Source organism: Polypterus senegalus, chromosome 2, assembly GCF_016835505.1.
Source record: "Polypterus senegalus isolate Bchr_013 chromosome 2, ASM1683550v1, whole genome shotgun sequence".
NCBI classification, from domain to species: domain Eukaryota; kingdom Metazoa; phylum Chordata; class Cladistia; order Polypteriformes; family Polypteridae; genus Polypterus; species Polypterus senegalus.
This window is the reverse complement of record NC_053155.1, coordinates 55,713,302-55,740,924: the sequence shown is the minus strand read 5'-3', so window position 1 is coordinate 55,740,924 and position 27,623 is coordinate 55,713,302. Positions and strand designations below refer to the sequence as shown.

Genomic DNA, 27,623 nt, shown 5'->3' with positions numbered 1-27,623 from the left:
TGTTAACAGTTGTAGAAGCTTGAAGAGTCAAGTAACTAGTACAAACAAAGTGTCTCATCAAAAAACATTGGGGATGAATATTTTTGTTTTAGTGAACCAGAAATTGCATTCATAAAAACCTTGTTTATTGTATGGATCTATGTAAATAGCATTATTTTTGGAAATAAAAAAGGTTATGTTGAGAGTAACTGGACTTTGGGTACAGCCAATGACTAAAGGATTATACTATAATGTAGAGCAAGTTCTGCATTTGTAGTACTGAGTTATTCAATCCACGCAATGGTAGTATGCTTGTTGATCCAGGGGATAAGAGTAATACCCTTCTGGGTTTTGAATGCAGAAGTCAAGGTTATAGATTACTAATGCTGGAACAGGTCTTGTTAGGTCTGTGCAGATTTTTTTGTATTAGGCATAGAGGCTACACGACTATCCATTATTTTCAGAAAATGATGCAGTGGACTGTACAGAACGCATTATGTCACAAGTTAAGCTAGTGTTGTTAAATATTTTTTGGAAACCGCATCTCTGATAGTTTGGTATCCAGCTGTCACACTGATAAAAGCAGCTGTCACTTTCTGGATCCCTGTAAATACCATCAGGTTTCAAAATACAAAATGATAATATTGGGGGAGCTAAAGGAAGGGTACAGTCATGAACAATAGGATTAAAATTTCTGCTAAATTCACAGACTGAATAAGAAGTGTTGCCATTTGCACAGTGATAGAAATTTGTATAGTTCATAGGATCAGGATAATATCCATCTTTTTTAGACAAACAAAAATCTGCATCATACCACAGGTTTTGTTCAAGAGCAACTGCGCTTGGAGAACCAGTTTGGCGCAACAGGATATTATTAGCTGTTCCCATGAAAGTAGCCAAACTGTATGGAAAAGGAGCTGCAGTCACTCTCCTTGCCTGAATAGTGGTTGAATGTCCTTTTCTTTGATTGGACACTATGTTTTTTACACGCAATAGGTTTGCAGATGATGAAGTCATCTTCAGTGGGCTTTTCTCTCTTGTTGTTTCCAATGGGTTTGTTTCAACCATTTTTTTGGTAACATTTACACCCATCAAGTTAGTCACAAATTTACCTTCTGCACTATTTGTGTACGATTTCATAGTTAATCTTGCCCCTACAGATTCTAACACAGTAGGTTTTGTGCTTAAGGCTTGAGTCACAGTGCTGCTTGAAAAACCATTCTGATGTGAAACAGCATTAGCTGCTTCAACTAAAATATTCTCAGTACTAATAAAATTACTTTCTGTTGATCTACTTGATATAACAGTCGCTGAACTTCTGTTGTGCTTAGGTAATTCTGTGGTTTTATCTAAGATACTTGCAGGTGCCGATGTTATTTTGAATGAAGTTCTCTCTAGTTTTCTTGTTTCAACTTGGGTTATTTTGGCCACATTCTCTGTAATATTCACCATTAACAGTTTAGCAGCAGAAGTAAATGGTGTCATTGTTACCCTTGCTCTTTGTGCTATTGACACAGCAGGGTCCGTGTTTTGCATATGCAATACAATTGAGCCATGAGAACTAGTGTGGTATGAGGGAGAGTTAGTTGTTCCAGTAGAAGTATTTCCATCATTTAAAGAAAGCCTTGAAGTTCCTTCACTGTGCTGAATAGCAGTTGAATGTCCATCTCCTTGAAGGGACTCCATGGTTGTTCCCAGCAATTTATGCTCAAATAGTGAAGTCATCCTTCTCTTCAACATCGTTGGATCCACCATGGATTTATCAGTTATTTCTTTTGTAAGCTTCAGTTTAGTCACAGGTCTGAATGACGTCATCATTGTCCAATATTTTATAATGGAGCTTACTCCTTGAGATTCTGACAAAATAGGTTTTGTGCTTTGTACCAGAGTTCCAGTAGAGCCACTTGTACCATCTGAATGCAACAGAATATTAGTTGTTCTAATAAAAATATTCTTAGTATTTATAAAAGGAACTGCTGTTGCCCCTTTTGAGTTAAGTGTTGTTGAGCTTTCACTTGGCTGAGATAATTTCAAGGTTGTTGCTGTCAGCTTATTTGTAAATGCTGAATTAATCTTTGGTGGTAATCTCTCTTCCATTGTCATTTCAACTGTGGTCATTTTGCTTAATTCCTTTAAATCACTTGTCAGTAATTTATCAGCTGAGGTGAATGATGTGCCGATTGTCCAAGACGTAGTGGTTACCCTTGCTCCTGCTTTGGGAGATTCTGGCACAGTTGGTTCTATTCTTTTCCATTGAGGCACAGTGGTCCCAGATGCACCTGTTTTGTTTGATAAAACAGTTTCTCCCACAGAATTTTTTTTAATACTGACAGTGTAAGTAAGGGCTACATTTGGTTCAACAGTGGTAGTGCGCTTCTTTCCTGTAAGATGCTCCATAATTGTGATTGACAGCATTTTAGATGTAGATACCATCTTTGATGAGCTTCTTTCTACTTTTGTTGATTCTCCTGTGGTTGGTTTGATCATGCCTCTTGTATTATTTACCTTCATTGATTCTGTGGAATGTGTATTTGATGCAGCCACTGTCACCAACTTCACTGATATACTAGTGCCTGCAATTTCTGACAAAACAGTTGTGTATAGCACTTCAGGCATAATAGTACGGGGAGATGCAGTTTTGAGTGACGTGGCAATATTTGTATTAACTGAACTACTTTTTGCAGTTAAAAAAGGACTCTCAGTTCCTGTACTTTTAACAGTTGTGGGTGCTTGAAGAGTTGAGTAACTAGTGCAAATTAAAAGTGAATGATTAAAAATCATAGGGGATATACATTTTTGGTATTTAGCGAACCAGAAATTACATTCATAAAAACCTTGCTCATTGTATGGATCTATGTAAATACCATTAGATTTGGAAATACAAAATGTATAGTTGGGAGTAGTAATACTTTGGGTGCAGCCAATGACTAAAGGATTATATGTGGAGCCAGTTGTGCACTTGTAGTACAGAGTTATTCCATCCACGCAATTGTAGTATCCTTCTTGATCCAAGGGATTAGAGTAATACCCTTCAGGTTTTTGAATGCAGAAGTCCAGGTCATAGAACACTAAAGATGGAGCACTTCTAGATACGTCTTTAGAGTTTTTTGTATTGGGCTTATAGGTTCCTTCATGATTATCCATTGTTTTAGAGACTGGTGTGGTGGATTGTATATAATGCGTTACCTCACAAGTTAAGCTAGTGTTGTTAAATATTTTTTTGTAACTGCATCTCTGATAGTTTGGTATCCAGCTGTCACACTGATAAAAGCAGCTGTCATTTTCTGGGTCCCTGTAAAAACCATCAGGTTTCAAAATACAAAATGATAATATGGGGGGATCTAAAGGAAGGGTACAGTCACGAACAACAGGATTAAAATTTCTGCCAAATTCACAAATTAAATAATAAGTGTTGCCATTTGCACACTGGTAGAAATTTGTATAGTTCATAGGATCAGGATAATATCCTTCTTTTTTAAGGTAACAAAAATCTGCATCATACCCCGAGTTTTCTTCTGTTGTAACTGATACAGAGGTATATGTTGATGTATGACATACTGAGGAATACTTGCTAGAACTGTAAAGCCCTGTACAGGTCAAGTAACAAGTAAAGCCATTTAAACACTGATAGAAAGACAATGAGTTATTCAAGTCAGGATATTGTCCATTATCCAATGAACTGCAGAAAAACTGGTTTGGAACAGTAGATGGGAGCACACAATTAGTGATCAGCAGGCTAAAAACAAGTCCTGAGCTACAATAAAAATAGGAAGTCCTGTTTTCATTGCACTGATAGAAGCCTCTGTTATCTTCAGGATTGGAATAGAAACCATCATCCATATTTATGCAGTATTCTAGATCATGAGTTAACACTGCTGTATAATCGTTCAACTTGAAATTACCAGAATGAAAGTCACACATCAATGATATGTTATTAAAAATAAGGGGGCTTGGACAAATCCTGTAAATAGTAACTCCTTTGGAACACCTATAAAAACCAGCAATGTTATCTTTATCTTGGAAAAGACCGTTTGCCTTTTCATTGCAAAAATCTGGTAGAGGGGCAGATAAAGACATCCTGCACTGAGAATTCATGGGACTGAAGATGTAATCTGAATGACACGCAGAATAATATGTAAATCCATCTTCACAGTGGTAACACTTTCCCAGATTTTCAAAATCCTCAATTATGCCATTTCCCTTGTCAGTGCAATAGTTGAAGTCAAATGCTGTAACACCTATAGTTATAAAATTATACAAAATGTAATAAATTCAAATGATTTTTTTTACTTTATGAGGGCATTTAGCATTCACATAGTCTAGAAGCATCAGGACCTCATTTCCAACAAACACAATACAAACAAGAACAATAATGGATAATTTTGTCTAAAATAAGAGGAAAGAAAAACAAATACAGTATAAACAAATATACTTAAGAGCTCAACTACAATATTTACCTTTTGCCAATCATGTTTTCTCATATATGACTAATTGTCAACAAATTGTGACTGTACTGTTAATTACACTTTTTTTCCATATAGCAGTTTTTTTTTTGTTATACTAAAAGAAAATAAAGAAACAATGACAACATACTCCTCTACTGATAATCACTGATTTACCCACTGTGCTGAATATCATGTCAAGAAGTTATTCTGATGTTGCGTAACAATACATTTTCAAACCCACTTATTCAAATTCGGGGTCATGGCTGCACAGTAGTCAACTCCAGCATCCCTAGAGAATGCACCAGTCCAGCTCAGTCTAAAGGCATATCCCATCTGAAATATGTTTACATATAAACCACTTAACACCAAAGTAACAAAATTTACCTATTTCAATTCTATGGGATTTCCATCCCCAAGAACCATTCCTTCTGCTCAACATATCATTATTCTGCACCCCTCTTTTTAATTTCCCGAATCTATAGTGATATGATGGTTGCACATACGGCATTACCAAGCAATATAAGTAGTAGTAGTTAGGCAGTGCATCACTTCAATGTGAGAATGGGAGAATATGCAACAGGGTATTGTTCATGCTGTTTTTTGTTATTTATGCATTTTATTAAATGTGTTTATTTTATTTATGGTACATTCTATAGGATATGCTGATACATCACTACGAAACTGCCAACATATTGTATAGGGTGGTTCAGCTCTAATTATGCAATTTTCATTACGTTATAACTTAAGTTTATTACATAGAAAATCACCCAAAAAATCCTGGACCATCGAGAACTGTGAGAACTGACAACATGAAGAATCGCCTTTGCGCCGAACTGGAATCGTTCCCGCATAAAGTCATGCAGACGATCTGGATCTGCATCATTAGATCAGGACCACCCACCCTGTAGTAATGAAAGTGGCATTACTCAAACAATATTTTCTACATACGAATGCAACACTGCAGGGAATACCCTCATGTCTCTCTTAATTGGTTAAAATTCTAGTGACAGGGTATACTGGGGCCAAGCAACTAGAACACTTGCAATGCATCCTAAGAGGTCATGATAAACATGGATTAGGTACTACTGTAATAAAGGCAAATGTGACTTTTTCATTTTCAACGCTACAGATCTACTGTACATATGTCAACTGGCAAAATATGGGCAACAGTTGAGGCAAATGATCTATCTAGCTTCAGTTAGTTACAATCATTCCTAGAAGAAAATGTGGGGACAATTCTGAATCTATTGAATTGTAAAAGAACATATTGGTATTGACCAGGAAATTCTGAATATTTATTCAAAAAGGCAAAAGAATAGCTTGTGTCGGGCAATGTACTAACTTGTACAACTCGCATCTCAGCAATACACCATATGGTACTGTATCTATATAGCCTCTTCTCATTTGCTGTCTAATGTGGAAAAAAAGGTAAAAGCAAGTCTGGGCAAAATTAAGTCCAGATTGAATGGGATGCTTTTGCAAATGGGTTTGGGAGAAACAAACTGCCCCAATACATTTATGTTGCATTGCATTTCTTATAAACCACTATCCTCGAACACAGGTTCCATATTTGGTAGGAACAAAGGTGTAAAAATGAGATTTATTACTCTCTGCATAGAACTATACAGCAGAATATAGAAAGCAAGCTCATCATGCACACAAAATGGGCATTTCTCATGTTCTTTTAAGTGGGAGATAAAAAACTAGAAAAACTGGTGTTCTCTCTCCTGAAAATGAACACTACCAGTAAGCGGCCATGAAGTTAAGATGAGGTTGACCTTATTTGCCAGCAGTACTGGAACAGGCATTGTTATTAATGACGAGATGTCAGTGCAATCGACTGACTGTACAGAAAGGAGGATTAATGTGGGGCATGATAGTTACAGATCCACCTAAGTTATGCCAAAGACTGCTTGGAAAGTTATGCACTAGACATCCTGGCGTTTCAGGAATGAAGACTACTTCCTCCAGTTATGCATAGTGGCCAGGAATTCAGGGATTTCAGTCCTGTCAACATGTCCAGAAAATTTAGTAAAAGGCAACACTCGACACGTGGGTTTTTACAAGTAAATTATGACAACAGCTACATGTAGACTTCGCTGGGCAAAGGGTGGGATGAACATTTGTGGCTGCAAGTGATGCTCAGAATGGCCAGAAATTAAGCTGATGCATTACACACCAAAGACAAGACAATTCAAGTCCTAAGAAACCTCTTTAGCTGTTACGGGATACTAAAAACCCTTGTTAGTGAGAATGGACTAGAATTCACAGCACAAGAATTAACCACACCTCTAAAGACAAGAGATAATGCACACATTCATGCAGCTATTTAACATCTCACTATTAATGGCCACACACATGGAATAATAAAGGCCCTTAAGTACTTGTTTACATGTCTTAAAGTACTCAACAACTGTTTAGCAAAGACTGAGGAAGCTCAAGTGAACTACCATATCACATCTTAAAAAAATAAAAACTCCACAAAGCCTTTTATGCATCGTAAATTACTTCTTTCAAAGCTTTGTGACTCAGTATGGAGTCTACTGCAATACACACTCAAAAGACTTCCAAATTATCTGTAAAGACTCGTAATCCAGACAACTACACCTTGCCTGGAAGGTTTGGTAGTTTCCTTATGATTAAATGGGGGAAGAGAGAAGGGGAAACTAGTAGTAGTGAATTCTCCAAGGCATCTTCTCTTAAACTGTGAATATTGGGGTTACACAAGACTGGAAACATCATTTGTATCAAATTATACCTCAGCAGACCTAGAAGAGGCATTATCAGCCAACATTGCTACAGTGTTGAGAACGACTCAAATTGCTACTCAGTTGTTATCTCTACCTCAACACCTAAACAAAATCAACACCACCCCTCTAGTGCTACTTCTGAGGATACTATGGAAGCCCACAAGTCATCTGATACCTCATCAGCAAGCTGATACGAGACACTGCTTTGTTCAAGCATACATGCCCCTTAACACAGTTACAACAATAAGCCTATAGGAGGTAAAAAGAAGGATTCGGGTTTGGATCAGTCAGATAGACAGAACTGTGTCCCCAGGGGGAAATTTGGCTTTTTATGGAAGCTCGACAGACAGATACTAAAACACATTTTTAGATACCTCAAATAATTTTTTTGACATCTTAAACTAGATTGGTATTCAATTTCTGAATGTTTAAGATCTCTCACATGCATTTAAATGGGCACAAAACTCCACGGAAACAAAAGGAAATGAATCGGAGATACTTTAAATGAATTTCACAAATATTAAAATGTATACAAGGTCACTAAAATCTCAGAATGTATTGTAGGCATCTTAAAATGTAACTTGAGATACTTTAAAATGAGTTTCAGACATCTGAAGGTCAACTGCATTTTAAAGGTATATGAAACTTATTCAGAGATCTCTAAATGCTAATTTTGTTTCTCATAGTGTATACAGCTGGACTGTCCTTTCATCACATGGGCTATGTCTTAAATTTATATAAAGAAAACACCATTGAATCAACAAGCTAACAAAAATGGCAGGCTCAATTTATGGGACACACTCTGGAACCCCTGGAGGTAGCAGCAAAGGAGAGAATGAAAACACAACTAACAACCATTATGAACACATCCTCTCTCTAACATACTAATAATGAGTACCAAAAAATTATTCAGCAGAAGTTTGTCCGGAGATGCTACTGGGGCTCCTTTACACCAACAGCAATACATCTGCATAATGACTCACTGTGACTGCCATGTTAGAAGTTTTTCTTTTTAGTCATTTTCTTATGTAATTTGAACTTCTGTGAAAAGCCAAATTTACCACCAAGGGGACAAATAAATTGCTACCTACTAATGATTTTCAGGAAAAGTCGAATAAGAAAAAGTTTCAGTTTGAAAGTTCAAAGTTTGAAAAAATTCTCTCGGTGAATATATTACTTTCCCCAATAAATGTCAGAGGACAAACTTTTGGGGCCTGAACAAAATATTAAATACACTTACTAAAAGTGATGTCATGTTAAAAATTTCAGTTTTCTGAATTTTTTTGGCCTGAACTTTGAACATAACTGTTTACATGAGCTGAATCAACCGATCTGTCAACTTCAATCTGTTACCCTCTTTTCGTCAACTATGAACATAATACACAGAAGAATTCAGTGAAGGACACGTCAGGTATTTGTCTAATCATATAAGCGTAATATAAATTTGCACAAAACTTAATCAATGAGTGTGGAGTAAATTTCACAGCGAAAATGCCTTGGGCTCAGAAACCTGTCCTTATAAAATATGTATGGAAGAGAGAAAAGACAGTGAAGGCAGAATGTACTATTAGTTACAATAGTCTAAAGTATATTCACGGAAATGTATCATTAAAATAGATAAAATAAAAACAATGTAAATGCAATCTTTTCTTTAAGCATTTGTGAAACCAGGACAATGTTTCCAAAAAAAAAACAAAAAATTACATAGAATTGAGAAAAACCAAATACATTCTTTCATTCTTTCAAATTATATACTGTATATCTGATGTATAGTATAACCAGCACTATCCTCTGAAGCAAAGCCATTAAAAGAGAAAATGATTAAGCCACGTGTGCTTTTCGGCTATATGACTTAAAATGTCACTGTCATTTTTTTTCCCCAACAAACATATGATGCCACATTCAATATTTTGCTACATTCTCAAATTAATCAGACAAAAATCAAATATCATTGCTATTGATTTGAGTGTAAATTATTACTGTGGACATGAGAAAAGAGTTAGGACAGAAGGGAGTGATATGTGAGGGATTTTAATGAAAGACAGTATGATAATTTTAAAATGTTAATCTTATAATCTAGTACTGGTTTCTAGTTTCATGCTCCTTTCAGTCTTAGCTTCAGGCAAGCTATGCCTCTTTAATACAGAGGAAAAAAAAAATGGCACCGTCACAGACTGACTAATTTGTGCACCACCAACCAGATTGCAGCCTTTCATAAACACACACGTGTAAAACAAGCCAGCACAACTGCTTGGACAATGGGCCTTCCCCTTGTAAAATGCCCATTAGAATTTAGGGAATCAACTGACTTCTCAAGATTTAGATTTTAACAAGGACTGGGGCAGTTATAGGTTCTTTTGCATCACAGATGACTTTTGTTTATTTCAATGTATTCTTATGTATGACACATTCTTGACATTTTACATGTACTGTTTTCCAGTACAGGTAAATTATGCACCAGTGTTCATTCTGGTAGTGTCAGGTTAAGGCAGGAACAAGACTCGCTCAAAAGAAAAAAAGAATTCTATAGCAAAAGTAAGAGTACCTGTGAGGGGCATACACAGATATTCTTTGGTGACTAACAGTCTCTAAAATACATATGCAGATTGTTGATGTGATATAATAAATTAAGCTGTCTAGAACCCTGTACTAACAGGCCAATCTACAAGTGGAACAAAAATGTCTTTTGAACAACACATGAGAGTTTAAAAGACACAACACGAAGCACAAATACAAACATAAGAACAAACAGCTATCCATCCCTCTTGGGCCAGCATCCACAGGTACAGGGCTCCTAATCCAGCTAGCCAGGAACATGAGCTGTGCTCATTCAACTTGCCATCCTCAAAATATCAGACCAACAGCTGTTCATCTCAATTCTCTTGTTCTCCCACCAAAAGAAAGAGACTAAAGAGAAGAAATAAGTAAGGTTTATACCAGGTGCTGCTTTAAAATGAATTCTGAAACAAAGGCAAAAGGGGCATTGATAGAAGCTAGTTAAGAAACGAATACAAAGCTTTTCATAAAAACAGACCTAAATTCAGAATCAGTTTCTCAGTAGTAATGCTGAAAAGACACAAGTAAACCAAAATCGAGCCACAACCCAAACACATGTACTTTTCTATTAATGTACCATACATGAAAACCTCAACCTCAAATATCAACGTTTACCATTAAAAGAGAAAATAAATGTAACCATAACACAAAAGTTAAAGGTTTTTTAAATTTAGTACAAAGTAACATAGTTCACAGTTATGCTGCTGATTTTGTATAGTCATCTTTAATTGCTGTGCCTAAAGCTGAAGGAAGCTATACTGACAGTCTGCAGCAAAGAAGAAATACTAAGAGCTACTAGCTTCTTATCCATTTCAATTCCGCTGCGAAACCTATGGAAATCACCTGAATGCATGTTCAAAATGTTTGAAACTGGTGAAGATGAAGTAATATTTTAGTGGATTCTTGGAAAGGGGTACAACTTATGCAAGCAAATAAGAATGCCTCCAAATGGTGGTTTGTCAAGCTAGTTAAACATGCTAACAAATTGTAACAAAAAACACCACACAAAGTATACTAAACTCAAGGGCTTTCTTGTCATATACTTATATTGTTTTGAAACATGATGGCACAGTGAGCAGCACTTTTGCTTCAGTGATTCAGCAACCTTGGTTTAAATCCTGTTTGCAGTTATTTTCAATGTGCAATTTGCACAATCTCCCCTTTTCTCCTCGAGGTTTCCTACTATATGCCTGAAATAATGTAGCTTAGGTTACATGATGGTTCCAAATTGGCCCAGTTTTATAATAAGTGTGTATATGAGTGGAGCGTGCTTGGCTTACTGGTTTGGTTTAGCTACCCGTTATCTTGAACCAGATTCAATTAGTTTACTTTTTGAGCTTCCCTCATATTTATAAAGCTTGATCACTTTACACAGAATTATTTAAGTTTAATTCATTCTACTTACCAGAATACAGAATGAAGAGAACTGAAACAATCCCTAGAAGAAAATTGCAATGAACAACAGTCAATTTCAACTTCCCAGTAATGTTCAATCATATACAACATAAGGAAGCAGATTAAAGTGAGCAATCCAAGCAAATGTTTCAGGAATAGTTTATTAGTGAGACAAAGTGTCAGTATGGGAGGACAGTTGAGACTTAACTAATTTCAGAGCAATTCATAATTTGCCATGCTTTCGGTGTGGATCAAACATTCAAACTTTACTTTGCATAGCTCCTTTCATATGAATGCTTTGTGATAAAGGTAAGCTTAGATTTATAATTTTAATCAAAATTAAAATGAGTGTGTGTGTCTAAATACAAAATGTAAGGTAACTTTACAAGAACTAAACCATATGCATGCTGCTCAATGAAGCAGAACAAAAATAAGACCATCACTAAAACATTAATACCCAAATATAACAAGAAGTTAAAACAGGAAACCGCCACTACTTGTATTTTAAGGTTCGTAAACACAGATTAGAAGACAGAAAAGACTGATAAAATGCTATACTCGTTACAAGAGGTATTCAAAAGTTCATTATTTTTCTTTCTATCCATTTAAACATGTACACACATAAAAGTAACTAAACTTGATAAAAATTATTATTAGAATACGATGCAACTTACTTTTTGCCCTAAGGGTTTTGTTTACCATTTCCTTATTTTAATGTCCAAAACACAATCAGTTTATAAAGAAATGGACATGCAATGAATTGTTTGAATAATTAGCCATGCCCTCACTGCTCTAAATTACTCCACACAAACTGGAGTCACAAACTTAGGACATGTCAGTAAATGCCAAGCACAGAATGTTTATCAACTTGAGCCAATGAAACTGGAGTGAACTCCCAGACTCCAAAGTCACTACACTTCTGAGACAGAAATGCAACTTCCCAAAGCACAAAAGGCAACTATTTGGCAATTGACTGCTTGAGGGGTTCGTTATAGAGCATATCATTCACATGAGACCTGGGTGTGGAATTTTTACCTTTATTTGATGTGTTATAACTCCACTTAATGTATATAATGAAAGATCAATGATTCTTGGGCAGCATGATGACACAGTGGTTAGAGCCAGTGCCTCATAACTTCAGAGGAATAATCTGAATCTTCATCAATTTATGTTGAATTTGCGGTTACTCCTCCCACGTCCCAAAGATGTTCGAGGTTATTTTTAAAAACTTCTCTAAATTGGTCAGTGTGGGTGTGAATTGGAGTCTGCCCTATGATGGAATGTGATAGAGCGGTCCTTACAAAGTAGATAAGTATGCAAGTAATTAAAACAGATGAATAGCTCATTGGCACCTTCCCTACAGGGTTTACTGCTGGTGTGGTATAATTAAAGCAAATTTCATATAGAATTTTTCCAACTCTCAGAAAAATGTAAATGTAGACTGCAATAGTGCGTATATGAACAGGTAAATTCTGCTGAATGGCAAATCACACTAGTTCATGCCAACTGCCATTCAAACTCAGTGGCGAAACTGTGGACTTGTACATGTAGATCTCATCCAAGCAGATGATCAGATTTGTTTCTAAAGGGGGTCATGCATCTGTGCCTGGGGATCTCCTTCCTGACTCCACTGTGGAAAGCAGTACCACCTCAGAATGTAGTAGGGTGCTGTCACAAACACCATCTCTGCTTTCACGCACTGTTACAAACGGCAGCCCAAGGAAAAAGTCTAGCCCTGCTTTCTCAGCCCCACTGTAATAAAGAGATGAAGATCCTGAAGGATAGCACCTCATTCCAGAACCAATAGGCAACAGAGAAGAATCTCCCGCTAACTAGCGTTTACTTTCTTAATTACATTTGTGACTCAATAAGCCTGATCCTTGTGCCAAGCACACCAAAGTGCGACAGATCTCTGCAATGGATACAGTTTGCATGCTTCTTGCCTAACACCAAATGTTGCTACTGGAATAATAACATATTTTTACTTTAATAAGATTAAGTATTGCAGTATGTTACTCATTACTTTAAAAACTAAATACCCGACTTAAGACATGTTTCTTTTATCATGTTACCCTACTCCTCTCAAGATTGTGTTGCTGAGTTTAGCACAGTATGTTCAGTTCATCAAGAGAAATTTCTTTTTTGTTAACCCGGATTCTCAAAAGCTAAAAACACATCATCTTAAGGCTTTACATAGCATTTTAGAAATCAGGTTTCTGTGAATAACCGGGCTGAGTTACATTCTTTAACCAAATTAATGTCTTCTTACTGCGGTGGGCTGGCACCCTGCCTGGGGATTTGTTCCTGCCTTGTGCCCTGCGTTGGCTGGGATTGGATCCAGCAGACCCCCTGTGTTAGGATATAGCAGGTTGGTTAATGGAAGGATGGATGGATGTCTTCTTAGCATTTCTAACAACAGACAGATTAACAGCGGTTACATTACCACAGCTAAAATTTTTGGTTGCCCATTATAAAAGACATATCCTCCAAAGCTTCCAATTTCCATTACTAATGGCAAAATGTCACCTTTTCATTCTTCCTTTATAACAAAATATCAAAACCAAAGTGTTAATCATTCCATCATCTTTAAATCTGTAAAAATGCAAAATATTTGTTAACCCAAACACAACCTCATCCATCTTTCACTGTGCATAATAATAATAAACTCCACCAAGTATCCATCTACTATCTTTTTTTTTGCTGGAAATGATTTAAACCATTCTTTCACCATGATGGCACTAAAACCAAACTGTCTTTCGTCAATTTACACTTTTCATATTTTTTGCATTCATGTTTTCACTATCCAAGCATAGTCTGGTCTTCTTGATTCCATCCATTTTCCCTGGGGATTCGGCTCTCATATTCTTTCAAAGCCACATGACATGTTCACAGCAATCGCATTTTTTTCCAGAAAATCCAGCAAAGTGGTGGACCTGCCAACCTGCATAATCCAGAACATCATGCAACTTCCTTGACCTTGAAAAAAAATGTCAGTCTCTGTCAACAGATTTTATATATAACCAAAAGGCAGAGAAGCAATGCTTGGTCTTATAAGTGACAGCAGGAAATCTGAGATAACTGATACAATCAGAAATGTGAAGTATATACTGTATACTATTCCAAAATGTTTGGAACAAAACTGTACTTTTTACCATTTATGAAAGTGGCTATGCATTCAACTGTAAACAGTCAACCAATACAAATTCATAGTGCTCAGCATGTAAAATGTTTCCCAGCAGTGAAATTTTCCATAAACATCGGTCCTCTTTTTTTAATTAATTAACCATTGTTACTTTAGGATCCTCCAAGCCCCTAGAGTAAACAATGAGGGAAGATCATTGCAAACATGATAATTTGATCTTATGTAAATAAACCATTCACATTCTGTACTTATTTGAATATCGTATTTATTTATTCATTTCCTAAATCCACATTCTGCAAAACAGGACCTGGGTAGGAACTGGGGGTGCAAAGCCTATTGAAACCAACACTGACTGCACCTGTCCCTGTACAGTTTTCAGGATCTACAGTGCATGAATGTTGTGGGAACCCATCATGTGGACTCTGCAAAAGCAATCCCTTTCTTTTCTCAATGCCTACTGTCCTCTTGTCACCCTTCTCTTACCTCTAATCCCCACCCCTAGCCATCTTCTACTCACCATTCTATTGCAGGGAATTGTGCTCTGCTTAAAAGTGCTTGTCTTAAGAAGAAACAGTCATCCTTTCTGAATACATACAGATCTCTCCCGTGTACCATCGCTATCTGGCAATGTAATAATTCTTTAAAAATTTGCCTCTTCTCTACCTTAAAGTATCTCTAAGTCATCCTGTTGCTCCAAAACCATCCTCCATCTCTTCTGATGATTTTGATTAACCCTTCATTTTCAAAGTCACTAACATTCGAAAACAGTTGAAGACTCACCTGTGTCATTCATCTCTTTCCTCCTTCTCTACTGTAAATAACCGATATTTATGATCCGCAACCTTAGAACAACCACCTGTGCACTGTACGCAATTCCTTCAGATCTTTATTCCGTCTATCCTTTCTTGATCTTTTACAAACTGCAATGCCTGACTGACCTCTGGAATTTTCCCTATTGTGTTTTCAATTCTCAGGAAACCCTGTCTCAACCCATCTGCCACCGAGAATTACCATTCCATTTCCCTCCAGCCATTCCTGAGCAAGACTCTAAAAAAGCATAGTTAACAAACAACTCTCCTACTATCTGTCTGACCATTTACTAGATCCAATCTGGATTCTGAAAAAATCACTTTACTGTGTCCACACTACTTTCACTCTTAAATACTCTTAGATCTGCAAGACCCATTTCTCTCTTCTCAGTCCTCATCTTTCTACACCTTTCATCGTTTTTAATACTGTGACCCATTCCTTGCTTATCTCTTCCCTTGATAAACTTTGAATACGTGGTTCTGCTTTGGACAGGTTGAAGTTACACATTTTCTTTAAATATTTTAGAACTGCTTAGCGTCTTTACTACAGGATAGCTGTTATCATAGTGACAAATATTTTAGGATACTGATTTTTGTCTTAGTCTAGATGCAAGTATACTTACACAGTAGTAGTATTACTGCCTTTTACTCATTTTTTATCTTTTTTTTTTGCTTACACCTTCTGTGTGGAGTGTTCAATTCCATTCATTCAAACTAGTGTGGTGCTGAGGTGTCACCCACTGCACTTGGTCCTAATTTAGAGGACTATTTCAGGTAGTTCATTGTGTGGTGGGTGAGGCAACACACTGTAGCAATGCATGCTCCCAACCTCTTACACCTTCTAACCATCCTTGTACAAGTACAGTATTAAACTTACTTTATGTTGCCAGTATGTTGCCTTGGATAAAGGTGTCTGTTCAATAAATAATAAAAATGTTAAGCAAAATAAACATCTGTAGAATCATTTCATTTATATATTTCCCTTTGTAGATACATAGATGGACTTTGTATGATGTTAACGTTTAACCCCGGGTGGAACTGAGGAGTCGAATAGTGTGAGGGAGGAACGATCTCCTCTGTCTGTCAGTGGAGCAGGACAGTGACAGCAGTCTGTCGATGAAACTGCTCTTCTGTCTGGAGAAGATACTGTTTAGTGGATGCAGTGGATTCTCCATGATTGACAGGAGCCTGCTCAGAGACCGTCGCTCTGCCAAGGATGTCAAACTGTCCAGCTCCGTGTCTACAACAGGGCCTGCCTAACCCTGCCCCGTTTGTCCAAGCAAAGCATGAGGCGTCCTTCTTTATGCTGCCCCCCCACCACCGCGTAGAAGAGGGCACTAACCACAACTGTCTGATAGAACATCTGCAGCATCTTATTGCGGATGTTGAAGGATGCCAGTCTTCTAAGGAAGAGGCTCTGTCCTCTCTTGCACAGAGCATCAGTATTGGCAGTCCAGTCCAAATTATCATACAGGTAAATAGAGATGATATATACACTCACCTAAAGGATTATTAGGAACACCTGTTTAATTTCTCATTAATGCAATTATCTAATCAATCAATCACATGGCAGTTGCTTCAATGCATTTAGGGGTGTGGTCCTGGTCAAGACAATCTCCTGAACTCCAAACTGAATGTCAGAATGGGAAAGAAAGGTGATTTAAGCAATTTTGAGCGTGGCATGGTTGTTGGTGCCAGACGGGCCGGTCTGAGTATTTCACAATCTGCTCAGTTACTGGGATTTTCACGCACAACCATTTCTAGGGTTTACAAAGAATGGTGTGAAAAGGGAAAAACATCCAGTATGCGGCAGTCCTGTGGGCGAAAATGCCTTGTTGATGCTAGAGGTCAGAGGAGAATGGGCCGATTGATTCAAGCTGATAGAAGAGCAACTTTGACTGAAATAACCACTCGTTACAACCGAGGTATGCAGCAAAGCATTTGTGAAGCCACAACACGCACAACCTTGAGGCGGATGGGCTACAACAGCAGAAGACCCCACTGGGTACCACTCATCTCCACTACAATTAGGAAAAAGAGGCTACAATTTGCACAAGCTCACCAAAATTGGGCAGTTGAAGACTGGAAAAATGTTGCCTGGTCTGATGAGTCTCGATTTCTGTTGAGACATTCAAATGGTAGAGTCAGAATTTAGCGTAAACAGAATGAGAACATGGATCCATCATGCCTTGTTACCACTGTGCAGGCTGGTGGTGGTGGTGTAATGGTGTGGGGGATGTTTTCTTGGCACACTTTAGGCCCCTTAGTGCCAATTGGGCATCATTTAAATGCCACAGGCTACCTGAGCATTGTTTCTGACCATGTCCATCCCTTCATGACCACCATGTACCCATCCTCTGATGGCTACTTCCAGCAGGATAATGCACCATGTCATAAAGCTCGAATCATTTCAAATTGGTTTCTTGAACATGACAATGAGTTCACTGTACTAAAATAGGCCCCACAGTCACCAGATCTCAACCCAATAGAGCATCTTTGGGATGTGGTGGAACGGGAGCTTCGTGCCCTGGATGTGCATCCCACAAATCTCCATCAACTGCAAGATGCTATCCTATCAATATGGGCCAAGATTTCTAAAGAATGCTTTCAGCACCTTGTTGAATCAATACCACGTAGAATTAAGGCAGTTCTGAAGGCGAAAGGGGGTCAAACACCGTATTAGTATGGTGTTCCTAATAATCCTTTAGGTGAGTGTATATATATATATATCTCAGAATATCAGTTCTACTCTTAAAGTCTCATTTGCATCAAGTTTTAATTATGGTGTATGGTAACGGTTCTCAACCGGTGGTACGGGAAGGGTTATGCAGGGGTACTCAGCGACAATTTTGCAGCGTTTTTTTTTTTTTAATTTTCCTTCTGTTTCGATTTTGCACTCAAAAGTAGGAAAAAAAATGTAATGATTGTTTCAATCAGCTTCAATGCTTTAGTTTAAATTTTTAAACTTAAAACAACCAAAGAGTTTGAAGAAGGTCGCCAGTTCGCTGCGTGACTCATCAACAAAAAACGTGCGAGAGTGCAGCTATACTATAGCATGGAGTAGATTTGCTTCGGAAAGTGGTGAGGCATGTCATGGGGATTAAAGTTCCAAAAATAAAAAATTTCTGCTGTTGTTAGGCCTACAAGCAATAGGTTGGAGGCAACGCATGAGTCACGTCCCCAGTGGGGTGGTAGCTTTTAAGAGAGGACAACCTCTTCAGTGCAAGAAAGGAGTTGAAGGTGGTTATAACGGTTAGCGGGAAACCCAAAAAAATGGACGAGTTTTTAGTGAAACGGAAGGGAAGTGGTACCGACGCGTCCGCGAAAGTGAGTAATTGGAAGGTGTTGGGTCGTCTTCTGATAAAACAGGCCAAGGAATTTCTCAAAAACAGCCGCGGCAGCAGCAAGATAAGGAGCCACCAGAAGATTCATCTGCGGGCAGAAAAATACGACAATATTCTGCAGAATATTTGGGCTACGGTGTTGTCAGCAATGGCGCGGACCCTCCACTTCCACTCTGTGTCATATGCAACGAAACTCTGTCCAATCACAGCATGAAACCATTACTTCTGAAGAGACACCTGCAAACCAAACATGCGGAATTGAAAGATAAACAGAGGCAACATGAGAGTATGATGAAAGGCACCACAATGTTTCACGGATATCTGCATACGTCCGAGAAAGCTTTGCGCGCCTCATATGAAGTATGTCGTTTGGTAGCGAAAACAAGGAAACCTCATACTATTGTTGAGGAGTTGGTACGTCCTGCAGCACTAAAAACTGCAGAAATAATGATAGACAAGAATGCAGTCAATACGGTGAAAACTATCCCACATTCAGATGATACTGTATCAAGGAAAATTCGAGAAATGGCTGACGATGTAATCCAGCAAGTCTGTGAGCAGATCAAACTCAGAAAACAATTTGCATTACAACTGGATGAGTCGACAGATGTATCAAACGAAGCTCAGTTGGTGATTTTTGTTCGGTATGTTGATCAGGTGAAGGGACTTTCAGAAGAAGTGTTAGCTTGCAAAGCTTTGCTGGGAAAAACAACAGCACAAGAGATTTTCAGAATTGTCTTGCCGCTCATGGACTTGAATGGATGTGGTGTGTTTCTGTGTGCACAGATGGCGCAGCCAACATGACGAACCACGAGGAGGCTTGAAAGCGTTGGGGAAAGGGAAAAATCCATCAGTACGATGGAATAACTGCATTATTCATTGATAATCACTTGCCTCGAAACACTTAAACGTGGAGTTCAATGAGACACTGAACACTGTGGTCAAAGTTGTGAACTTTATCAAGTCACATGCTCTGAAATCTAAGCTCTTTTGACTGGTTTGCCAGGACATGGGTTCGGAACACGAAACTTTGTTTTTGCATACCGAAGTCAGGTGGCTGTCTTGTGGAAAAGTTTTGAACAGGTTATTTGAGCTCCGACATGAAATTTACGTCTTTCTTAAAGATCAGAAATCTGCTTTTGTAACACACTTTGAGGACGAGCAGTGGTTATGCAAAGTTGCATATCTTGCCGACATATTTGCAAAAATCAATGAGTTGAATTTGAAACTTCAAGGAAAGAACAACAACATATTTTCTTCCATTGACAACATGCGAGCTTTTCATAAAAAAGTTATCTATTGGAAAAACAGAATTTCTGCTGGACATCTTGCAATCTTCCCAACAATTTCATGTTTTTGTGAAGAATCAAACATAGAGCTTTCAAGCATTTCTAATATCAAAGCATTGATCATCGATCATTTGAATAATCTAGAAAACGAAATTCTCCAATAGTTTCCTGAAATCGAAACAGATGGTGCCCAGAACTGGATATTGAATCCTTTTTGTGAAAACAATGTTGAGACAGCAAAACTTCCTGATGACTTGAAAAAGAAATTTGAACTTGCGGCAGACAGAACTTTGAAAGCAAGAATGGACAGCAACGTGGGACATTTCTGGCACAGTGTGCGTCAAGAATACGAAGACTTGAGTAATGCAGCGTTGTCAGCATTGTTGCCTTTTCCATCGACATATTTATGTGAAAGTGCTTTTTCGGCTTTCACCACAATAAAAATGAAATAAGAACGAAACCGGCTCCAGCCTGAAGGTGATGTTATACTAGCTGTCACCAGCATCCATCCTCGCATCAAATCTTTGATGGCACAAAAACAAGCCCAAGTATCGCATTAGAAAGGTAAGCACATGCCATTATGAAAATGTGTACTTTTATGCGTGAACTTATGCGCGAGGGGTACCCGCGGACATACTTTCACCCCCTTTGGGGGTACAATCATGAAAAAGGTTGAGAACCGAGGGTGTATGGTATTATGGTGCACACGTCGTTTATTCAATGGGCAAGTATCATTAGTAAAGAAGCATGTTAGATATGTGGTCATATTTTTCTGTGAAAAACAGAGTTGCGATCTACTCTACCTGCAAAATTGAGATAATGCGAGGAGACAGCAGAATTAAATCATTCAATACCACAAATTTAATTACCCATTTGAAGAACCACCAAATTATAAAACCGAAAACCATGATCACTAGCAGTAGCCTCATACTGCAAATCCTTCAAAACCAGAAGGCATTTCCTCAAGACTGAACTAGAGCTAAATGCATAACTACTAAAATAATGGAAATGATCGCACTTTATGACCAACCTTTTTCCCTAGTTGAAGACAAGGGATTTCGTCAGCTACTGCACCATTTAGAACGTCAGTACATTCTTTCAAGCTGGCGATGTCTCACTGCCTACATTATATTCTAGGTAACTTAAGCACATCAAGACACCATGTTGTTACCTAACATGACATTGTGTATATAACCAAAAACAAAAGAATGCATTTCTAACAGCACACAGATTAACAGTGGTTACGTGACCCATCTTACCACAGCTAACATTTTTGGTTGCACATTATAAAAGACATATCCTCCAAGGCTTCCAATTTCCATTACGGATAGCAAAATGTCACCTTTTCATTCTTTCTTTATAACAAAACTTCAAAACCATAAGTGTTCATCATTCCATCATCTTTAAATCTGTAAACATTAACCCAAACACAACCTTGTCTATCTTCCACTGTGCATAATAATGATAAACTCTACCAAGTATCCATTTACTGCTTTTCTTATTTTTGCTGGAAATGACTTGATCCATTCTTTCACCATGATTGCAATAAAACCAAACTTTTTTATCAGTTTACACTTTTCATATTTTTTGCATTCATGTTTTCACTCTATCCAAGCATAGTCTGGTCTTCTTGATTTTATTCATTTTCCCCAGGGATTTGGTTCTCATATTCTTTCAAAGTCAGACTACCCAGCAAAGTGGTGGACCTGCCAGCCTGCATAATCCAGAACATTAAACAACTTCCCTGACCTTGAAAAAAATGTCAGTCTCTGTCAACAGATTGTATATACAGTATAACCAAAAGACAGAGAAGCAATTCTTGGTCTTATAAGTGGCATCAGAAAATCCAAGATAATTAATACAATCAGAAATGTGAAGTATATACTGTATACTACAAAATGTTTGGACACTCTTTCAAGCTCGGAATACTTTGCAGATGTCTCACTACCTGCATTATATGACGCAATTGCTACACATATCCATGAGCTTTAAAGAAACAGTCACCAGCGTTAGCTTCGCTACAGACATGTGGACCTCAGAGGTCAGCCCCATGAGAACACTGAGTCTAACAGCACGCTGGATTGACAAAAGTTTTGAGGCAAAAAAGAGTTGTGTTGCATGCTAATGAGTTGTACTCTCATTCTGCAACTTTCACCGCACAAGCTTTAGATTACATATTAGTGAAGTGGAATATTTCAAAAGTAATGTGCACGTTGAGCTTCATGATAATGCTCGCAATATGACAAAAGCTATAGAATAAAGAGGCATTAAACGTTTAAGCTGAATGGTGTACACCTTGCAGCTCACTGTAAATGAAGGCTTATTGAGCCAGAGACGCATCTCCAACTGTGTTTCCATTGGGAGGTGAACAATTACTCATTTTAAGCACTCACAGCTCACCATTTCACAGTGGAGAGAAATATGAACAAACCTTGGTACTCCAACAAGAATGCTTCAGCAAGACGTCCTGACTCGTTGGAACGGCATGTATTATATGATGAAAAGTCTGGTTGATCAGAAGTGCACTCTTGCTGCGTGTGGTGCTGAATATGAGCTGCCTGCCTTTGTTTCTCTTCTTGAACCATTCGAGCAATAAAGACATAAGCCTGCATTGATCTACAATTGTAGATGTCTTTCGTCTGTTGAAGCGCTTAAACGCCTGCTTAGCAAGTGTGGCAAGACAGATTCCAGACGGCAAAAAACACACTTTTAGAGCCCGTCACTAAATGCTTCAGTGGCGCATTCTCTGAGCTGCTATTCTATCTATCTACTGTCCTTGATCCATGGTACAGAGATCGATTTTTTGATCAAGATACCAAAAAGCAAGCGCAAGAAGTACTTGAGAAACAACTGGGCGAGATGTCAGCTGGTGAAGGAGATGCACAGAGCAACAGAGAACCACAAAAAAAAAAAAGATTTGCACTCGAAGAGATGATGCTGTTTCACTGCTAGAGATGTATGAAGAGATTCTTGAAGAAAAATCGTATGTGGCTGCAAAGCCACATTCAACTCCTGCCAAATGAAAATAACTGAATCATAAAATTAATTATGTTGAACAGACATCCCGAATGGAAAAACTTGGTTATGAATTAAATTTTTTTTTTTTTTTGTAACCCACAAATCACACTGCAGCTTCCAAATATCCAATTAGTATCATAGTACATTTACCAGTAACTCACAGCCAGCACTGAGAGATGGCATACTGGGACCGTGCACACCTTAAGAGCGTGGGGCAAAATGCTCCGTAAACATCAGCTGAGACGAAAAGGAACACTTTAACTGCATCACCTCACCTTTTTCGTCAGGTTTTTACAATTTATGTTTGCCAGATTGCCTACAAAACTGTTGCTGCACCAGTGCAGTTTGTGGGGTTTTCCATTTTAGGCAGTCGAGTCGTTGTGGAGGAATATAATTTAGTAGGCAATTCACAAAAAGGAGGAACAGGTTCACCTGCAAGCTAAAATGCAGCTTCATGTTTTGTACCTTGTGAAAGACATCTTTCCTGTGTCTAAACTGTAAAAGGATTTTAAGACAAGTTCTACTCCAGTTTTAATGTAAGCATTACTTTAAAACAAAAACACCCTGAAATATACAGCACTCTCTCAATATTTCAAGGCACACTTGCATTACAAAGTGTTGTGGAACAGCTTGTGTTGCTGCTCTTAAAAGTGCATCCACATCGCAGATGATACAGAGTGCCCATTATATGACCTAAACCTTTATTCGTGAAGCTTTTAGTGTCACAAATTTTTCTATTTATGCAGTAGCTGGTGCAGGGGGCTGTCCTATTTTTGTTTACCACAAATCTGGTCAGCCTAATAATTATTATTTTTTTTTTTATTATATAGGTAATTGTTTCAAAACTTGTTTTCTTTCCTGTCTTTCAGCTGAATAACTAACTATCTCAGCAAGCCCCCGTCTCCAGAAGTAACTGCGCACTTCCGTATTGGAAAAGCATTTCCACACCTTGGCCAACAGCTGCGATCAAGTACCTATTGGCACCTTCTACCAGTGTAGACAGTGAACGTCTTTTTACAGCTCTGTCAAATATAATAAATGAAAAGAGAAACTGATTTGCAGGTGAAAAAGAAAAAAATACTTCTTTTTGTTGAGAAAACCTTACTATTCACACTCTTAAAGAAGCCAATTTAAGCCCAGGGTTACTGGCTTCATTGTACCTTTCACTTTAGATTTACTTAAAGTAATACAAGTCTGAATAGCACAAAGAATATGCATTCTTTTTTGTGGTTATACTGTATGCACAATGCCATGTTAGGTAACGACATGTTGTCTTGATGTGCTTAAATTACCCAGGATATGTTAAGCAGATTTTTGTACATGACCTGGAGTATTTTTGCATTTTAATCCCCCCACAGAAAGTACTGCCTGCGTATATCTTACCAAAGATGGGCATAAAAGTCAGCAAGTTAATAATAATAAAAAAAGTGTTTCTCAATTCCACATGCTGCTGTTGTCTCTTTGATAATGCACAATACATTTTCAACATAACTAAAACAAATAAACCTGAAGTAAATAAAATTATATCAGCCATCGGATATCGGTATTGGCAAAGGTGGTCAAAAACGATCAGTAATTGGTAGCCATATTGGTTCATCACTACATAAAGCTGTTCTTAACCCAACTGCTATTACTTTAACCATAAAGGACAGCCATGTACAAGTTCTTGACGACAACAAGAGTATATGCCAAAGCATTTGCTTTTCTCTCACCTTTAAGTGTGTACGATGCATCTAAATTCATGGCGTCAGATGTAAACATGTATGCCGAACAATTTCAAACTATTATGACAATGTAGTTAGGCCAAGCACACACATCCCCATTTTTAAATGAAATTACTATTGTCTTTTTATGGATGCCAAAGAGGAAATGTGGTTGTTGTACGGTATTCTTTGGAAAGCTGCAGGTATCGTTTATGACAGGCTGCCTGTTTTGTTACAAGAGTGACACGATACCAAATGTATACAGAAACGTATTATTTTTCCTGTTAAAAACGCTCATCGCAACATCTAACAATGTACCTGCCAAAAATAGATTAGGAAAAAGTTTTATTGATTTTTGTAAATTACAACTGATAATTAAATTTCAAAGACGAATTATTTTGTCCATGCATTGGGTCCGCACTCTACGGCCTAAAAAAAAACTTTACATTCTTTACAATTTTTATTTTTAAATCTTTATTGTTTAGAGATTGCGATACGGATACAAGTGGTTAAAAAGCACATCATTTTTCAACGCCTTACCTTACGAATCCGATCTGAATCCCGACATAAGTTGAAGCCGACTTACGATTCGCTTTTTGTTTTTTTAATGAAAGGCCTGTTAATGTCAGGGACGCTTTCCCCTTTTTCACTTTGGCAACACCTTGTGTTTTATTTTGTGTCCGTTTTCTCCATTGCCCGCGCCTATGAATAGACGGGTTTGAGAAAGGACGCCGTTGTACTTAGCAAGGGAATTAATGGCGCAGTGTTCGCCGTCTGCTTGATTCAACCCCTTAGTAAAAGTAGACTCCGATATCCGACAACTTTAAAACAGATTAAACACGTACATAGAAAGACGCTTGGAATAAAGGTGAACTAAATATTAAACATAAAAATACCTATATAGTGCGGAGAAATCGCAAAGCGCTCCATTTGGCACACCATTTCCGAACAACTCTACCGTCCGAGTGCGCATGTCCGGCTGATAATAAAAGGCTGCCGGTGCTCGGCTCGCGGTTCGGCTTTGAACTCGCAATCCACTACTTGAGAAATAAAATCGAACGACGACAAAATGTAAAATATTAATTTAAGTATATTAACATAGATTTGCCAATAATATTTTGGTTCTTTGAACCCAAAAAGTAATAAGCATTCATTTTCAAAGGGTGAACTTTCAACAGTTCATACGGTAAGCAAATTAACTTACTTAAGTGGTGATTGACCATAACGTAGCATGCTTTTTTTGTGATGGCAACATTTTGCTTGATTTCAGCGTCTTGAGTTCTGAAGATTCTGAGACATTAAAAACATGGCTGTTGGGTTAAGGATAGCATGGGGTCACTGCAATTAGTGCTGCTGACCAGCACATCAAAATAGAATGGCGGCTTGGGCAGGTCTAGGTGGGTGCACACATTCTCCATATCAAATGCCTGTTAGGTTAATTAGCACCTCAGTTTGCCCAAAGATGGACTGGTAGGGTTGGCTCTGCGCTTGTCTCTGATGTTGCCTGGATAGGCACATGCTCCCCAAGACCCTAAACTGGATAAGCAACACAGAAAATAATTAGATAGATAGATTTTTGGATTTATTAACAATTGAAAATAGTTTTTGTATGTGTATGAATGTGCTCAAGAGTGGACTGATGCCCTGTTCAGTGCTGGCTCCCTGGACATGTCAAGTCACTTTATTCACATCTCTTAACACGAATGTACAGGTGAGTGAAAAACTTTGTGTGTTCCCAGCGGTAACAGAGCATACATGTAATAAATACATTTTTAAATGTCAATTCACCAGTCACATACAGTGCCTATATAATCAAATTACTGTATGTAACTAGACACTTAGTAGAAATTCCATCAATTTGTACACTATACAATGCTCATTAATATTACAAAATAGCAATGGGAGAGATGCAGTAACAGCAGCATGACTTGAGGGGTGATAAGGGTTAGTACCAGTCATTATGCAGAATTCAGCATCCTAACAGCTTGATGGAAGAATCTCTTTCAGAGCCTGCTGGTCTGAGAATTGATACTACAGTATCATCTGCCTCAATGTAATGAGTGGGGTCGTTGATGATTTTCTTGGTTTTAACTAGATACCAACTAACAAATGTGTCTTGAAGGTTAGGAATGTCATCTCCAATGATCTGTTGGGCAGAATGCAGTACCTTCGGCAAGGCTTTGGGTTTGAGGGAGGATGCAGTTCCCATATCAGACAATGATGCACCCAGTTAGTATGTTTTCAATGGCACAGGTGTAAAATGATCTGAACGTGCACAACCGCATGCCAAACCACTTCTTCTGCCTCAGGTTAAAAAAAGTGTCATTGCACCTTATTCACCTCTTTTCTGGTGTAAACAGTTCATGTGAGATAATCGGTGATGTGCACACCAAGGAACCTAAAACTGTCCACCCTCTCCACAGTTTTCGCATCGATGGTGATTGGGGAGTGTACAACTCCTTGCTTCCTGAAGTGCACTTTTATCTCCTTAATCTTGTACACATTGAGGGAAAGGCTTCTTTCCTGGTACCAGTGTGTCAGGGCTCTGATTTTCTCTTTGTATTTAGGGAACAAGACCAACCACTACTGTGTTATCAGAAGATTTCACAATGACTTTAGGCCTGTTCTTAGTCATACAGTCATGGATGTAGAGGAAATATAGGAGATGACTTAGTACACATCCATGGGGGCCTCCTGTGTTGAGAGCGATCATAGAGGAAGTGATGCCATCCACTTTAATCACCTTTTGCCGATTCCACAAGAAGAATCCAGCTGCACACAGAGTCATTCAGACCCAAAGCTCCATGCTTGATGTCAGGCTTAAGGGAAGTTATAGTGTGAAATTCTGAGCTGTGATCTAGAAAGAGCATTCTCACATATGTGTCCATTTTGTCCAGGTAGGAAAGGATGGTGTGTTAAGTCAGAGCTATGACGTCATCAAAGGATCTGTTCTAATGATATGTGGTCTAATGTGGCAGGCAGCATGGAGCAGATAAAGTCTCCGACCAATCTCTCATAAATACATACAGTAGCGGTCGGAACAAAATGATATAAATAATTTAAAAATGTTACTGTAGCATCTATAGGTACAGGGACAATGGTGGACATTTTGAAGCATGCAGGGACAACTCAAAATGAGAGAGAGTGATTAAAAATGTTGGTAAATACTCCTGCTGGTTGGAACACACGTGTT

General features: G+C 38.1%; 1 protein-coding gene across 1 annotated transcript; it reads right to left on the bottom strand.

Moving 5' to 3' along the window:
• Positions 1-426: 426 nt before the first annotated feature.
• LOC120524371 lies at positions 427-25,374 on the bottom strand. The gene is made up of 3 exons (XM_039746231.1): positions 25,327-25,374; positions 11,136-11,168; positions 427-4,217 (listed from the first exon to the last, which is right to left on the bottom strand). The coding sequence occupies exons 1-3, from the start codon at positions 25,370-25,372 to the stop codon at positions 427-429; spliced, it is 3,870 nt and encodes a 1,289-aa protein (XP_039602165.1). The 5' UTR covers positions 25,373-25,374.
• Positions 25,375-27,623: the final 2,249 nt, after the last annotated feature.

Bases quoted from the DNA above. Each gene is read 5' to 3' on its own strand.
- LOC120524371 (XM_039746231.1), bottom strand. From the start codon at position 25,372: ATGGTGTGCCAAATGGAGCGCTTTGCGATTTCTCCGCACTATATAG. The intron at 11,169-25,326 runs GTATTTTTATGT...ATTTTCTTCTAG, and splicing joins GATTTCTCCGCACTATATAG to GGATTGTTTCAGTTCTCTTC. The intron at 4,218-11,135 runs GTAAGTAGAATG...TTATAACTATAG, and splicing joins TCTCTTCATTCTGTATTCTG to GTGTTACAGCATTTGACTTC.